This window comes from Gilbertella persicaria, assembly GCF_025201335.1.
Source record: "Gilbertella persicaria strain CBS 190.32 chromosome Unknown B0P05scaffold_12, whole genome shotgun sequence".
Taxonomy (NCBI): domain Eukaryota; kingdom Fungi; phylum Mucoromycota; class Mucoromycetes; order Mucorales; family Choanephoraceae; genus Gilbertella; species Gilbertella persicaria.
In genome coordinates this window covers 15,892-29,386 of record NW_026251973.1, presented here as the reverse complement: position 1 = coordinate 29,386, position 13,495 = coordinate 15,892, and the positions used below count along the sequence as shown (strand labels likewise).

General features: G+C 38.0%; 8 protein-coding genes across 8 annotated transcripts; 7 read left to right on the top strand and 1 right to left on the bottom strand.

Annotated features, from left to right (window-relative positions):
• The first annotated feature begins 2,510 nt into the window (after nt 1-2,510).
• B0P05DRAFT_30396 (uncharacterized protein) lies at nt 2,511-3,387 on the top strand. Its single transcript, XM_051573483.1, has one exon. It carries the CDS (start codon nt 2,745-2,747, stop codon nt 3,354-3,356), a length of 612 nt encoding a protein of 203 aa, XP_051436466.1. The 5' UTR covers nt 2,511-2,744; the 3' UTR covers nt 3,357-3,387.
• A 179-nt stretch (nt 3,388-3,566) lies between these two features.
• B0P05DRAFT_466494 (uncharacterized protein) lies at nt 3,567-3,824 on the top strand (the record flags this gene model as incomplete). Its single annotated transcript, XM_051574339.1, has 1 exon — nt 3,567-3,824. A coding segment is annotated over one exon (258 nt), but the record flags the coding sequence as incomplete, so codon positions are not given.
• Nucleotides 3,825-6,125: 2,301 nt separating this feature from the next.
• B0P05DRAFT_466780 (uncharacterized protein) lies at nt 6,126-6,560 on the top strand (the record flags this gene model as incomplete). Its single annotated transcript, XM_051574357.1, has 1 exon — nt 6,126-6,560. One exon carries the CDS (start codon nt 6,126-6,128, stop codon nt 6,558-6,560), a length of 435 nt encoding a protein of 144 aa, XP_051436464.1.
• Nucleotides 6,561-6,574: 14 nt separating this feature from the next.
• B0P05DRAFT_585486 (uncharacterized protein) lies at nt 6,575-8,632 on the bottom strand (the record flags this gene model as incomplete). Its single annotated transcript, XM_051582445.1, has 2 exons — nt 6,575-6,954; nt 7,006-8,632. The coding sequence occupies 2 exons, from the start codon at nt 8,630-8,632 to the stop codon at nt 6,575-6,577; spliced, it is 2,007 nt and encodes a 668-aa protein (XP_051436463.1).
• Nucleotides 8,633-8,793: 161 nt separating this feature from the next.
• Nucleotides 8,794-9,627, top strand: B0P05DRAFT_30339 (uncharacterized protein). The gene is made up of 3 exons (XM_051573481.1): nt 8,794-8,885; nt 8,933-9,203; nt 9,251-9,627. The coding sequence occupies exons 1-3, from the start codon at nt 8,846-8,848 to the stop codon at nt 9,516-9,518; spliced, it is 579 nt and encodes a 192-aa protein (XP_051436462.1). The 5' UTR covers nt 8,794-8,845; the 3' UTR covers nt 9,519-9,627.
• Nucleotides 9,607-10,525, top strand: B0P05DRAFT_534492 (glycolipid transfer protein domain-containing protein). Its single transcript, XM_051577328.1, has 4 exons — nt 9,607-9,806; nt 9,860-9,918; nt 9,972-10,090; nt 10,135-10,525. The coding sequence occupies exons 1-4, from the start codon at nt 9,695-9,697 to the stop codon at nt 10,436-10,438; spliced, it is 594 nt and encodes a 197-aa protein (XP_051436461.1). The 5' UTR covers nt 9,607-9,694; the 3' UTR covers nt 10,439-10,525.
• A 124-nt stretch (nt 10,526-10,649) lies between these two features.
• B0P05DRAFT_534491 (uncharacterized protein) lies at nt 10,650-12,248 on the top strand. Its single transcript, XM_051577327.1, has 6 exons — nt 10,650-10,671; nt 10,716-10,807; nt 10,858-11,040; nt 11,092-11,512; nt 11,564-11,705; nt 11,827-12,248. The coding sequence occupies exons 1-6, from the start codon at nt 10,655-10,657 to the stop codon at nt 12,112-12,114; spliced, it is 1,143 nt and encodes a 380-aa protein (XP_051436460.1). The 5' UTR covers nt 10,650-10,654; the 3' UTR covers nt 12,115-12,248.
• B0P05DRAFT_534484 (uncharacterized protein) lies at nt 12,249-13,470 on the top strand (the record flags this gene model as incomplete). Its single annotated transcript, XM_051577326.1, has 4 exons — nt 12,249-12,390; nt 12,437-12,951; nt 13,000-13,336; nt 13,386-13,470. Coding segments are annotated over 4 exons (1,061 nt in total), but the record flags the coding sequence as incomplete, so codon positions are not given.
• Between the last annotated feature and the right edge of the window lie 25 nt (nt 13,471-13,495).

The following is a 13,495-nucleotide window of genomic DNA, read 5'->3' as shown; positions in this document are numbered from 1 at the left end:
ATTATTAGGTCTCATCTTTCCGAGTTAGGCATTTATTCTTATTACGCAGCTCATAAGCCTGTCCTTACGAGTCGTCACAAGAAACTTCGCTTGGAATGGGTCAAGGAACATTTGGATTGGACGGTAGATCAGTGAAGCCAGGTTATTTGGTCTGATGAATCCACATTTTCAGTCAAGGAAATTGATGGTGGTGCCAGAGAGTCCTTCGCCATTATGGTGAGCGTTACATGGAAGAACTTGCGGTATCTACCACCGAGTTTAGCAAAGGAGGAGTCATGGTTTTTGGGGTTTAGAAAGACGGAGTTGATCCTTTTGTTGTAGTTGATGGCACCATGGGTCAAACCAAATACATTGAACTTTTGTCAGAAAAGCTTCAACCTTGATTCATGGAATTACAGTCCGATCATGGTGGACGCTAAATCTTTTAAGAAGATGGATCTACAAATCATACTGGGGGGTTAGCCTTACACATGGAAGACATAACATATGATAAAGAGGGTTTGATTCCTGGCCTCCTCAAAACCCGGATTTAAATCCAATTGAGCACTTGTGGTGGCCTCTTGAAAAAGAGGATTGAGAGCGCAAGATGTGAGATCAAAAATACCAAGGAATTGAGGAAAGAACTATTGAATCAGTGGAACCAGATCAGTAATGAACTGATTGGCCGTTTGATTGACAGCACGAGAAATAGATGCCAAGCAGCCATAGATGATAAAGGCGGTCCTACCAGATACTAAATTTATTTGTAACACTATGATTATAAAATAAACCCTCTAACACAATATCAATAAAAAATGGATACGTTTGGATAAAGTCTAGGTGTACTGAAGACTCTCTCTATCATCACCCCTTTATTACTGGGTTTTAGTAACAAAAAAAAACGACGAATTTTGATTCAAGGTCAGTGTATCATCTGTATCGCTTATGCAATACAGTATTTTCGGAAAGTATTCGTGCACTAATAATTTTTCGTTTCGTGCAATAAAAATGCGAACTTAGAAAAAAAATTGGGTCAGAAATAGTAGCTTTGTTTATGTAGATGGAAACGGAAACCTAACGAATGAGAATGGAGAAGAGCATCTTGAGTTTGCAAAGGAAGTGGATGACGAAGCTTACCCCTTAGGAGATGTTACAGATTTCGCAATGTACACTGATCTCAAGCCTCCTGAAAAAGCAGTAAAAGATGTTGTTATGAAGACTGAAAGCAACACCACAAACCGTATTGCGGGAGATGTTGGTGGGATTTCTAAGAAGGCCTATCGGAAGTACAATCCTGAGGACAAGAGTAACTTCTTTCACTTAGTGTATGAAAAGAATATAAGTGTCCAAGGTGCTGCTAAACAGCTTGGTATACCACCAACGACAGCACAAACGTGGTTCAAGCAAGGAGAGGCGAGCTTGGAAAAGGACAGTAAGGTCGCTGTGGAAAGGAGTGTAGATGGAAAGCGGAAGCTTGGAAGACCTGAAATCCTCAATAATGCTCTAAGGAGTGTCCGATTGAAGCTATTGATGAAAGGTATGAAATGGTCTTGGAAGAGATGATGGAGTGTCTCACGAATAGCTTTGAGGATCTGAAGATCTCAAAGACTGCTTTGTATGGGTTTGTCACTACAAAGTGCAATCTCAGCTTCAAGCGAGCAAAACTTTATTCAGTTGAGCGAAATTCTCCTGAGAAAATTGAAGCTAGATATCAATGGATGAAGCACTGGGAAGAGACTGACATGGATTATATGAGCAACTGCGCTTTTATTGATGAATCTGCATTCCATATCAACTTGAAGCGCTCTTATGGTTGATCTAAAAAAGGTGATCCTGTCATTGCTCCTCCCAGAAGCAAGGATGAAGCAGAAGAAAGTAAAATTAGGCCGATGCCTTTAACTCTTCTTCCTGTGGAATTGCCCAAAAATATATCAAACAAGCCTTCACCAATGCATCTTCAAAATTTTGGATATGTACATTGGGGTGCTTTAAAAATGAAACAAACTTTCAACAAGAATTGAAACAAACGGGTTAGTTCCCAAAGCAAAAATACATTATTTATAGTACTTTTGTAGATATAGCTCTTGGACTGTGTTTTACAGACCTAGAGAAGCAATCCGCACCAAGACATACCATGTCTACAACGTCTCTATCGCTCACAAATCACAAAATAGTGAAAAATGAGGATTTCCTAAGGGATCAAGGGCAAAATAACGATTCTTTGACTTTCGAAGCTTGTGAGAATGGTACATTTTGTCACTTTGAGAAAATTAGATGTCCGCAACCAAAAAATTAATGGTACTAGTAATTTGTGGACTGTTGTTTTAACCAAAAGAATAATACCAACTTTATTTGTTTGTTAATAAGTTTGTAACTAATGATTGCAAATTATAATTAAAACTAACCAAGTGATGCTGGTAATAAAAGTGATAACTATAAAAGTAGTCTTGAGATAGTATGTGTGTTTTTTAGAAGTTTTAGAGAAAAATGGGGAGAAATGAAGGTGAATGAAAGAGTTGTAATTAAGAATGACACTCTTGGTTACACGTAAATTTATATAATGACAAAATAATGAGTCTCAAAATAAAGGTGCAGATTGCAATGAAACCATCCAAAAGCTGCAATATACCATTGATAGAAACAAATTCAAACAACTCCCTGTGTATGGTCGAGCAAAATTGGCCAACGCTATCTTATTGTCTCGGTTCTGGCATGTTCTTCGTATCACTGCCCTCCCATCCTGCTTTTTCGTAAAAATCTCTTCAATGATTTATCAGTTCGCTTGCCAAGAAATTTTTCCTTCCCTGCGTAAGACAACTATTTACCATCCAAGACTTACCGGAAGTTTGTGCGTAATGAACGTCTCTGCACAACAGAAGGTCCTCCAAAATTGGTACATTCGAGCTATCCTCCACAATAATTGTATTGATCGACCTATCCCTGCTTTCTTATTGCAGCTACTTGTATCATGCATTCAATCGGCTTTCGATTGCCCATATCATGAAGTACCTTTGCTTTTTCCTAAGGCTTGTAAATCTACTCACCTCTCTGGCTTACACACGCTCTCTGTCATTCTTAAAGCAATCGATGATTGTCCTCTCTCTTCCTCCTGGGACGATAGGAAGCTTAACCTACCTGCATGTCTGGAAACCCCTTTTGTTGACTTGTGCCAATCTGGGCAAATATGTCCTCAAATCCTGGATAGCGCAACCATTCAATTGCAAAAAGCACCTTATTTTCTGAAGATTGATCCTTCCTCAGGATTGCTCCGATTCGAAAAAAAAAGACAAGAATGCAAAAGCCCTGTACTGTTGTCACGGATTCACAAGGTACACAAAGATGGTTCGCTGCTGTTATTGCCTTTTTCTCAAGGATAATTGATTCGTCCATCAGATCCTTATCTACCGGTTAGCTTTGAACCATACCTACAACGATTTGTTTACAACGACTGTTCAATCCTTGATTTCAACAACCCTAAGCTCCGCAAAATGTACTCAAGACATCTTCCTGATATACAGTCAATGAAGGCTAGCATAAACACTACCTGATTTAAACGTTTCCTTCGGATTTCGATTCCAGGTCGTACGAGGAACCTGTGGTATCGTCTTTTGCACAACAAAATCTCCAGCAAGACAATTATCGCCTCCATCCTGCAATTACCAGATGATAAGTGTGTATTTTGTGATTTACCGCAAACTCCAGAGCACATGTTGTTTACATGCATGACTAACAACGATATATGGCTAAATGCTATCAATTTATATTTCAAACACTCATCTCGCTTCTCTCTTCCACAGCTATATCTGGACGTAATTGCTTTGAACGTTGATCATTACCAACCATGATGTGTGGCAATGTCTACTATTTATACTAATTAATTCTTATCTTAGTATCGGTGGTGAGAACTGTAATGAAAAATAAAGCTTGATGACCAAAGTTTATTTTTAGCAGATATATTTCTCTGCCAGAGAAAAGGATATTTTATGCATGATGAGTGGAAAAACAAAAGGATAAGTGATGGTTACTTTAGTGTGTGACAACACATAGAAATATAGCTCAAGTTGTGTATACAACACTGACTTCCAAAAATTGAAATTCGATTGTCAAGAAGTTTAATTTGAAGGTCCTGATAGTGAATGCTATAACAAACCGACTGCTACTTTTCAGAAGCGTGTTTGGTTTAAAAAAAGTTTCGACTGGTGGATATAAGAAGCCTTTCAGACAGAGAAAAAAAACCCCTCCTACTTCTTCTTCTGTTGCCGGTAAGAACACTTCTGGTGCTCATGATAGCAATGCTGTCTAACTTATAATCAATGTGGATTGTCGGTATTTTATTGTATGAAATAAATCTGATTTAGCAAATAGATATCGATTTATAACATCATTTTTTATAAGCCTGTAAGATGAGCATCTTGCTCATATAATAATTAGTGATTTCATCATATGTTGATGATAAGGCAACAATGGTAACATCAACCATCAAACATATTCCATATACAATACAACAACCAAAAAACTTTATAAATGTCTATATTTCTTCTCAAATTCAAATACGCATATCTTCCTTTGACTCGAATGTAAAGGATTTAGCTCACAAGCGCATAAAACTCTCTAAAGACCTCCAGAAATTTAAAGAATATTAAGGTTTTAGCTGTCTTAAAGTAAAAATGAATAAAATACTTAAGTCGCTAAAGAGATGGTAAACTCTTAACCGATACACCGCTTCTTGTACAGAAGACTGCTGTTTTAAAATCTGGTTCAGTATTCAAGTGGCTGATGCTTGTGGAAAAAGCAGGAAGGGTTTCATGAAAGGGCAAGATAGTTATGCCTGAGATAGCAATGGCTAAAGCAGATACCTCAGCTATTCCACTTATATTTCCATGCCTTCTGACTAATTGCTAAGGATGGTGAAGTTTCTGGAAGCAGTAAACACAAGTCTGAGATGTACCTTTATTTTAGTGCCAAAGTTGTCATCATTATGCGCCTCGTAGTTTTGCCTCAGTTCTACTTACCACTGCATAATAACAAAAGACGATAATAACCAAATTTTGTATTAAGACGTAGCTACAACATAGCTTTCACTACTTCAATCATATTTTATTGCTATAGAATAAGATAAGAGTTTCCTATATCTAAGCAAGTCCAGAATATAAACGCAATGGAGTATAAATAATTTATAGTGACACAAGTATCCATGCATAAAACAACATGTATTGTGTGTTATAAAATCCTTGTTCAATAAGCCATAAAGAGTAGTTTTCATTAGAAACTACGCCTAAAAACACAAATAAAAAGAGAAAATATAATGATGGCCTCATTCAATAGATCTACAATGAGACAGCTAATAGGCCTGGATGCTTTTAGTGCTCTTGTTCTATCATTGCTCCCATCGAAAATAAATGAAAGTTAAAACGTATCGTTCAATTTCCCTTTGCTTCCATCAATGCAAATGCATACATCATGGCTACATATAGCCCTATTTGTGTACTCTCATATTAGAAATCTACGCTTTGTGCCAAGATGTTCTATTTCATAGCTAGGTGCTTTGTAATGTGGTTAGGATTGCTGAAATTTTTTAAAGAACTGAAGATCTGAGTATGAATTCCAATATCCAATTACCGCATTAAGCTTTTCTCCCTCTCTCCCTCTCTTTTCTTTACCTTCTTTTTTATCTATATATACAGCACATGTACCTTTCTTGGGTGCTAACAATACTCTTCCTCTTATGCTCATCTCATTCAGCCGCTTATGAGCAACATTGCTTTGATCCCGCCAACTGTCAATTCTATCCTATCCATGGCTGCTTTGCAACAGAAAGCGGGCTTGTATGTAAAGATCGAAGTAAGTTTGGGCTTAGAATGAATACTGACTAACACTGATTAGGAGAAGGATTTGAGATGAGTATAGATCCGCTCTACACATTCTTTTATAAAGGCGCCTACGATATCAAGAACGATACGGGCATGCCTTGCCACACGATACCCATTACAGATGAACTGATCAACTATGTCGAGTTCCGAGGACCACAGGTGATTGACGTGCATGACTTGGACCTGATTGGCAACTGTAGCAGCATGTCTTACTGCGACAAGAAGACAAAGACATGTCAACCAAAAATGCCGATGGGAAGTGCATGTCGGTACAATATGCAGTGTTACTTTGGTATTGATGGTATTCCCGGTCATTGTACCAACAAGACATGTTCCATTCGACAGGATATCCCGCAATACTATTATAACACACCTCGATGGAGTATGGGAGATCAATGGCAAGCAGCTGTCATGGCTGTGCTCATCACAGGTGGTGTCGCCATCTTTTTACTTGTCGGTCGAGCTCAACTCAAGAAACTGATCACCAACATCAAAACCTTGTTAGAAAGATGGCAGAATTCAGATGATTCAGGCAGTCAAGTGCCGTTTATCATAGAAAATGAACAAGTATGGAACGAACATCACAAACAATGGTGGAAACAAGTGCCTGGTGTGCATTGGGTCTATACTAAACTAAAGAAGCGCCATCATGATCATGATTATGAATTGGAACAGCGTACAGAAGAACCCCCTCCATACAGAGAAAATTAAAGATATTTAATAAATTATATACAATGTTGTTCATCATGGTCCAGTGTGATATCCCATGCTGTGGTCTGTGATTCAGCATTAAAGTCTATCATAGAGCATGCCTTGTTCAAGACATTTTCTATATGTTCCAAGCTCATATTGGTAAGCACATAGCCCTTGTCTTGTAGGACAATGGTAGTGTCGCCTACATGAAGTAAGCCAGATGTTCTTGGTGGTAAATGGGCCATGATATCTGTCTGTTTTGTGATGCGAATTGTCTCTACTTTTTGAAAAGACAGTGTCCTTAAGAATGACTTATTTCCGACGCGTGGGGAATGAATAGCACACACTGTGATATCTCGGTCCATTAATAAGCGTGTAGACCTAAGTGAAGAAGCACACAGTGCTGCAACAGCTATTGATGGGGTTCAATAAGATGGGTTATAGATATATAGTTTTACTTTACCTCCACCTAATGAATGTCCAATAATCACAACTTTATAATGCGATGGTAATGAACTGCATAATCGCATCAGCAATGTCACTACTTTCATTTCACAACGACGCCAGGCCGTTAAAGCGCATTCAAGTACCCAAGGACTCATATCTCCTTCCGACAATGGATCTTGTTGTTGAGATACATCTCCAATCGTCTCAATTTCTAGCCAGGGAACAGGTACAAATGAAGCATTGTCAAACATATGATGTGACACAGTCATACCAGGAAATACGACGATAATTTCTGTATGTTCATTATCCAATGCTACATAACCATACTTTTGTGGAGTATAGTCTTCCTCTTCTTTGTCTTCTTTTTCTTCTTCTTCTTCCTCTTCTTCTTCTTCTTCTTCTTCTTCTTGAATACCAGAGCACGCACTAATACTGCTGATATCACTGGAGGACATAGTACGATCAGGAGGAATATACTGAAATGCAGAATAAGCATGTGGTTTCTCTTGTCGTGCAATGGAATCAAATAGCATCTTTTTATAGCTGGATGGCTGAATAGCTGAAGAGACAAACTTGGGTTCTTTAGATGGTAGTTGTTGATTTAGATTCTGTGCAACAGCAATTGCATGCTTAATCGAATCATACTGAATAAAAGAAACAGGAAACATGATGGATTGTTGATGTTGTACATGAGAAGAAGAACACAAGCGAGCTGTGACTGAAGAAGCCATCAAATTCTTTTTAGTTTTTTGGTATACTGTCGATAGACCTGTTTCCTTTAAACACTCTGCACATACTATGGTAGCTAATTCTGTCTGTTTTGTCTGTACAAAAGAACATGGTGGAGATGGTTCATTCCTCTGGTGTTGCTCTTGAATAACAAGTTCATGCGTACATAGCCTTACACGTTCACAATAACGTCTTGTACGTACAGCAAGTGCATCTTGAATAGGTTCAAATGGTAATACATGACGCACAGGCAATTCGGTAGGCAATGGTTTAGTCATGGGAATATAGTCTGATGCCTGCAACACTAAAGCTTTAGGTAACATGAAAATGCACTGATGTGCTACTCTATAAGGACTGTGATTGCCTCGTTGAACAAAGCGTATCAATCGTCGCTTGATTGATCTTGGGTCCTCTTTGATTGTCGGGCTCACACCCAGCATAGGAGAAAGTGTCAGTTGATTCTGTCTGAATTGGTCTGATATCCAACCGTGCACATGTTCTTCTTCCTCCAATTGCTGTACGAGCCAAGCGTATTGTTCCACAGTGAGCCGCAGTGAGTAATGATAATGCTGCTTTTTCTTTGTATCGGGGTTTGTGCCCAGAGAGATTTGTGCCTTTTTCGGTTCATAATGAACATACGCCTTTTGTTCCAAGGTCGACGTAGGAAGCATAGGTTGACAAGGTACCATCGTAAGTTGAGAAGACTGGTGTTGAATTAGTGTTACTGGCACATTGGATTTATGCGTACTGAATTCTGTGGTAAGCGTGACAGCCACGCCTTCTTTTGCATAGGGTTGAGATACACTCTGTCTCGAGTGTTTTCTGTTACTGCTCTGATGACGCACAAGTAAAGATTTGACACTTTTGAAGAATTTAGAATGTATCTTTGGATACTGTTTCTCGTGTTGAGTCATATTGAAAATATAAAAAAGAAAAAAAAAAGAAAAGAAAAAAAAATGGTATTTGTATGTATAGCATAGTAATAGCGTACTTTGAATTTAATATCAGGTACACACACACTCTCTCTCTTATTCGGTCCGAATTCCATGATATTTCCCTAGTCGATCGAATGACTTGTTTATTCTCGAAAAATTTTCGCTTTTTTTTGTTTTTTTTTGTTTATTGACATGTTGACAGTGGGTACACGAAGAAATAGAAAGAATGCAGGTATATATAAATAAAGAAACATAATTGAATTAACCTTGACTCTTTAGTGAATATTGCTGAATTCTTAGACAATGACTATCATAAACAAGACACAAAAGGGAAACCAGGAAGACCCTCAAAAGGAGGACAAGCTGTACGATCAAAACGATATTACATAAACAATCATATGGTTGTCCTACAGAAAAGAAAGTTAAAGAGATATCATGACAAAGTAAAGAAACTCTTGTCAGAACATGACTATGATTCAATTGCCATTATGAATGAATTTGTCAAGAAACTCAAGCGACATGTCAAACAAAATTGGGAAGGAATTAACAAGTAAATGTATCTCGGCAATATGGACTTGTATCACTCATATTGTAAAGTGACTTTGTATTTTATTATATTATAGACCAATTTAGAGAAGACAGGTACCTTCATTTTATGAATGAACAAGCAAAACACCATTTAGACACACTATCTCAAGAGACAACAGAAGAACACATCAAGGCTATTCGTGACACATTGGCTCAGAATCATTTACCACTTGTATTTAGACTCTCTACCTTATTTTCAGCCTTTTTATTACTCCAATGCTGTGAACCTCAGTCGATTGAAACCCATTATAAACTTTCGTACGCACATATAAAATAAGCTCGTGCATATTCACGCCAAGACGTTTGCCCCGTCTAGTGTATTTCCATTTATAGTCCATTCATTACGGAGATTGTAATTGACAAGCTTTATATATATATATATAAAGACGTATCAATTATTATCGCGTCTCTTTCTTTCTTTATTATCTCTCTCTCTCTTTTTTTATATAAACAATGACTACTTACTTTGATACTCTTGAACGTTCTTATGTTGACGTTGACCTTTCCAAGGGCATTAATACTGAACAATTTCTTCAAGCTACTGAGGGCCTTGTAAAACTATTTGGTATGTTATATGTGTTTTCTAAACAAGATGAGCTCATCTTGGTTGTATCATAGATTTGCTTGGTTCTTCTGCTTTTTCTGTTGTTCAAAAGGACATGAACGGTAATATTAAGGTAAGCTATATACACGATAAAGAGAAACATGGAATAACCTAGTGGGAAATAAGAAAATCAGAGACCGTTACTTGACCAACCCTTCTGCCAACGCTACTCTTCAAGACTTGATGGCTACCGAAGCCCCTGAAAAGAAGAGAACTGCTACAGAAGGTCTTTTGTGGTTAACAAGGTAATAAATGAACATAAAAAGAAAGGAGGTTTAACATTTCACAGAGGTCTCGACTTTACTGCTCAAGCTTTGCGTCGTAGTGTTGATAACCCTGAAGAAGAATTGACTGTCTCCTTCACTCAATCCTATGAACAAACCTTGAAGAAGTTCCATAACATGCTTGTTCGTCCTGTCTTTGCTCTTGCCATGAAGGCTTGTCCTTATCGTAAGGATTTCTATCAAAAGATTGGTGTCACCAATGAAGCTGGTCTTGCTCAAATGAAACAATGGCTTGAAGCACTTGAAAACATCATTCGTATTATTCAAGAAGTCTTTAAGGCTAATCCTGCTTATATTAAGGGCATGTAAATAGCAATATTCCCCTCACTACCACCATAATTTGTATACAAATAAAAGGAACCAGCGTGTTCACAATGAAACTCGTTTATTGCTTCATTCTATTTTTACCATTCAACGTTGATTTGACGAGATCATCCAATCAACAATCACTTTGAACAGTCCAAAAAAAGACAGAAAAGGGACGGGGGAAAAGATTTTTTTTCTTTTTCTTTCTTTTCAAAAAGAATGTCCGAGTCAATAAAGTAGGGTTGAATAAACAGATATAGTGGATACTCATAACCTATAGAAAGAGAAAGTGGGATCAAGACGATAACAATAGTGATAAAAGCCCATCTTCCAAAATATCCAAAGTTGAAACTGACCCTAAAAAAGCAGTCAGTAAGTCATAACGCGTAGAGAAGATAGGTTGATTGACGTGCGTTTCATAGGTGAAGCTGCTGCTAGAATCAATGCCATGTTGGCTCAAAAGAGCACATATGATGATGGTTTAACACTCTCACCTGGAAAAGAAGGCGAATTTGTCAAAAACATTCCAATCAATGAATTAAAGAATAGATACATGTTGACAAGAGGTGCCACACAAACACAAATTCAACAAGAGACTGGTGCAGGTAAAAATGAGCCATTGTCAAAAGAAACATACCTTATTCTTTTATGGTTAGATGTCATTACCCGTGGAAAATACTATCCTGATATTTCTCTTGCTAATGATAGAGAACCACCGCTTTACTTGCACATCACTGCCCCTACAAAAGCAGCTCTTGATAAGGCAGTAGCCAAGATTGAAGAACTAATAGAGACAGCTCAAGTACCTCAACCAGGCACTGGATTTTCATCCAGAGACGATAAACCAGATGGCATGAAACGACCTGAACGTAAATTTTTTGAGAAAAGATTACCTGTTGAAGTCAGTGGTACACCTCACTTTAATCTTCGTGCCAAGATTGTTGGTCCTAATGGTGCTTTTGTGAAGCATATTCAACAAGAAACTGGCTGCAGAGTACAATTGAAAGGAAAAGGTTCTGGGTTTTATGAAGCCAGCACAGGTGTTGAATCAGACGAACCTTTGCATGTTCACCTTTCGTATGTTGTCTATTTGCTTAGAGAATGATCCCTCATGACTTTCTTATTTAGATGTATTCGAGAAGAAGGATTAGAAGCTGGTATCAAATTGACACAAGACTTATTAGATACAGTAAAAGCAGAAGCAGAAAGAGGCCCTCCACAAGGATATAAAAGAGGATATGATAATACAAGTCGCGGTGGTTATAATGGCGTAAGTAATCATGCTTGTATTTTGGTGATGAATACATTGACACACATACACACACACACAAATGGAATAACTAACCTATTTTCCTAACCTTTTTTTTTGTTTTGTTTTTTTTTCTGTAAAGTATAATAGCTACACCACATCACCTTCTTCTGCTGGTGCTGATGCTACTGGTGCATATGATTATGATGCTTATAACAGCTATTACAGCAGTTATTATGGTCAACCATCTGCTCAAGGATACCAATATGATCCTAATGCCTACTACAGTTATTATGGATATCCTGATCCTAATGCATCTACTGCTACACCACCTTCAGCAACATCGACACCACCTGCACCTCCTCCACCTCCTCCACCTGCTTCATCAAGCAGCTCCCCTCCACCTCCTCCACCCCCACCCTCTTCATAAAATAATAAATGGCGGCTAATTGTTTAATTGAAACACAGAAGTGTGCGAAAGAGAAATAACTCGCTTACTAATGCAAGATATGAAAAGGCCAAATTTTTTTAGTCTTCTTTTTTTTCTTTTTTCATTACATATCATCATGGTCTCTATCATACTTTCTGAAAACCCAACTACACAAACTAAATATAAATATGGGTTTGAATTAAAAGAAAACAAATCTATAGAAGCTAAAGAAACCCAATCTATTATTAAAATCCAAGCTGCTGCTTTAAATCATCGGTAAAAAAAAAAAAGTTTTTGCATAAAATTCATTCCTTTTATTTAGTGATTTTTGGATTTTGAAGGGTCAATATCCCGGTATCAAACTCGGATCAGTGATTGGTGCAGATGGTGTTGCTCATATCCTAAAGACCAACACGCCCGAACTCCATGTAGGCCAACGCGTCCTGATCAACCCCGGCCATGGCTGGGATGAAGATGAAAGAGGACCTGAGCATGCATTTGCTATCTTAGGCTTGTTACCTTTGATAGGCACCTTGACAGAAGAACCTGTGGCTATTGATCATCAAGAACTCGTTGCTTGTCCTGACCATCTTTCCAATGCTGAAGCTGCTGCCTTGCCCTTGGCTGGTCTGACTGCTTACCGAGCTGTGTTTACAAAAGGACTCGTTAAAAAAGACGATCATGTCTTGATCACAGGCATTGGAGGTGGTGTTGCTTTGTTTGCTCTTCAATTTGCTGTAGCTGTAGGTGCTCATGTCTATGTGACATCATCCAGTCCTGAAAAGATCCAAAAAGCCATTCAACTGGGAGCCAAGGGTGGTGTCAACTACAAAGAAGGTAAAACAAGATAGGTCATCGTGTGTAACTAAGTTTTTTTTTTAATAGAAAACTGTATGGCACAACTCAAGAAATTGTTGGGCAGCCATTTGATTTCTGCTGTGATTGATGGTGCTGGTGGACCTTTGTGTGCTTCTTATCCTAGAGTGATGCGCACAGGTGGTATTATTGTCAACTATGGTCAAACAGCGAGTACACAAGGGTTTCCTTACACCATGACACATGTGTTGAAGAACATCGATGTCAAAGGCTCCACGATGGGATCCAGAAAAGAATTTAGAGACATGGTTCAGCTTGTTGAACAACATAAAATTAAGCCTGTTGTGTCTCATGTATGGCATGGATTGACAGCTGCTTCTATTGATGAAGCCATCGCTACCATGAGGTAAGTTCTTTTTTTTTTCAAGTACTATCTATTGACGTCTTGTATAAAGTAAAGGAGAACAATTTGGTAAATTGGTACTTGAATTTAGTCCTACAAGAGGCAGCCCAAAGCTTTAGAAAATAGTAATAATAATAATAATAATAATAATAATAATAATAA

Bases quoted from the DNA above. Each gene is read 5' to 3' on its own strand.
- B0P05DRAFT_30396 (XM_051573483.1), top strand. From the start codon at position 2,745: ATGATTTATCAGTTCGCTTGCCAAGAAATTTTTCCTTCCCTGCGTAAG.
- B0P05DRAFT_30339 (XM_051573481.1), top strand. From the start codon at position 8,846: ATGTTGACAGTGGGTACACGAAGAAATAGAAAGAATGCAG. The intron at 8,886-8,932 runs GTATATATAAAT...TTGACTCTTTAG, and splicing joins AAGAAATAGAAAGAATGCAG to TGAATATTGCTGAATTCTTA. The intron at 9,204-9,250 runs GTAAATGTATCT...CATATTGTAAAG, and splicing joins AATTGGGAAGGAATTAACAA to TGACTTTGTATTTTATTATA.
- B0P05DRAFT_534492 (XM_051577328.1), top strand. From the start codon at position 9,695: ATGACTACTTACTTTGATACTCTTGAACGTTCTTATGTTGACGTTGAC. The intron at 9,807-9,859 runs GTATGTTATATG...GTTGTATCATAG, and splicing joins GGGCCTTGTAAAACTATTTG to ATTTGCTTGGTTCTTCTGCT. The intron at 10,091-10,134 runs GTAATAAATGAA...AACATTTCACAG, and splicing joins GGTCTTTTGTGGTTAACAAG to AGGTCTCGACTTTACTGCTC.
- B0P05DRAFT_534491 (XM_051577327.1), top strand. The intron at 11,513-11,563 runs GTATGTTGTCTA...TTTCTTATTTAG, and splicing joins CCTTTGCATGTTCACCTTTC to ATGTATTCGAGAAGAAGGAT. The intron at 11,706-11,826 runs GTAAGTAATCAT...TTTTCTGTAAAG, and splicing joins GTCGCGGTGGTTATAATGGC to TATAATAGCTACACCACATC.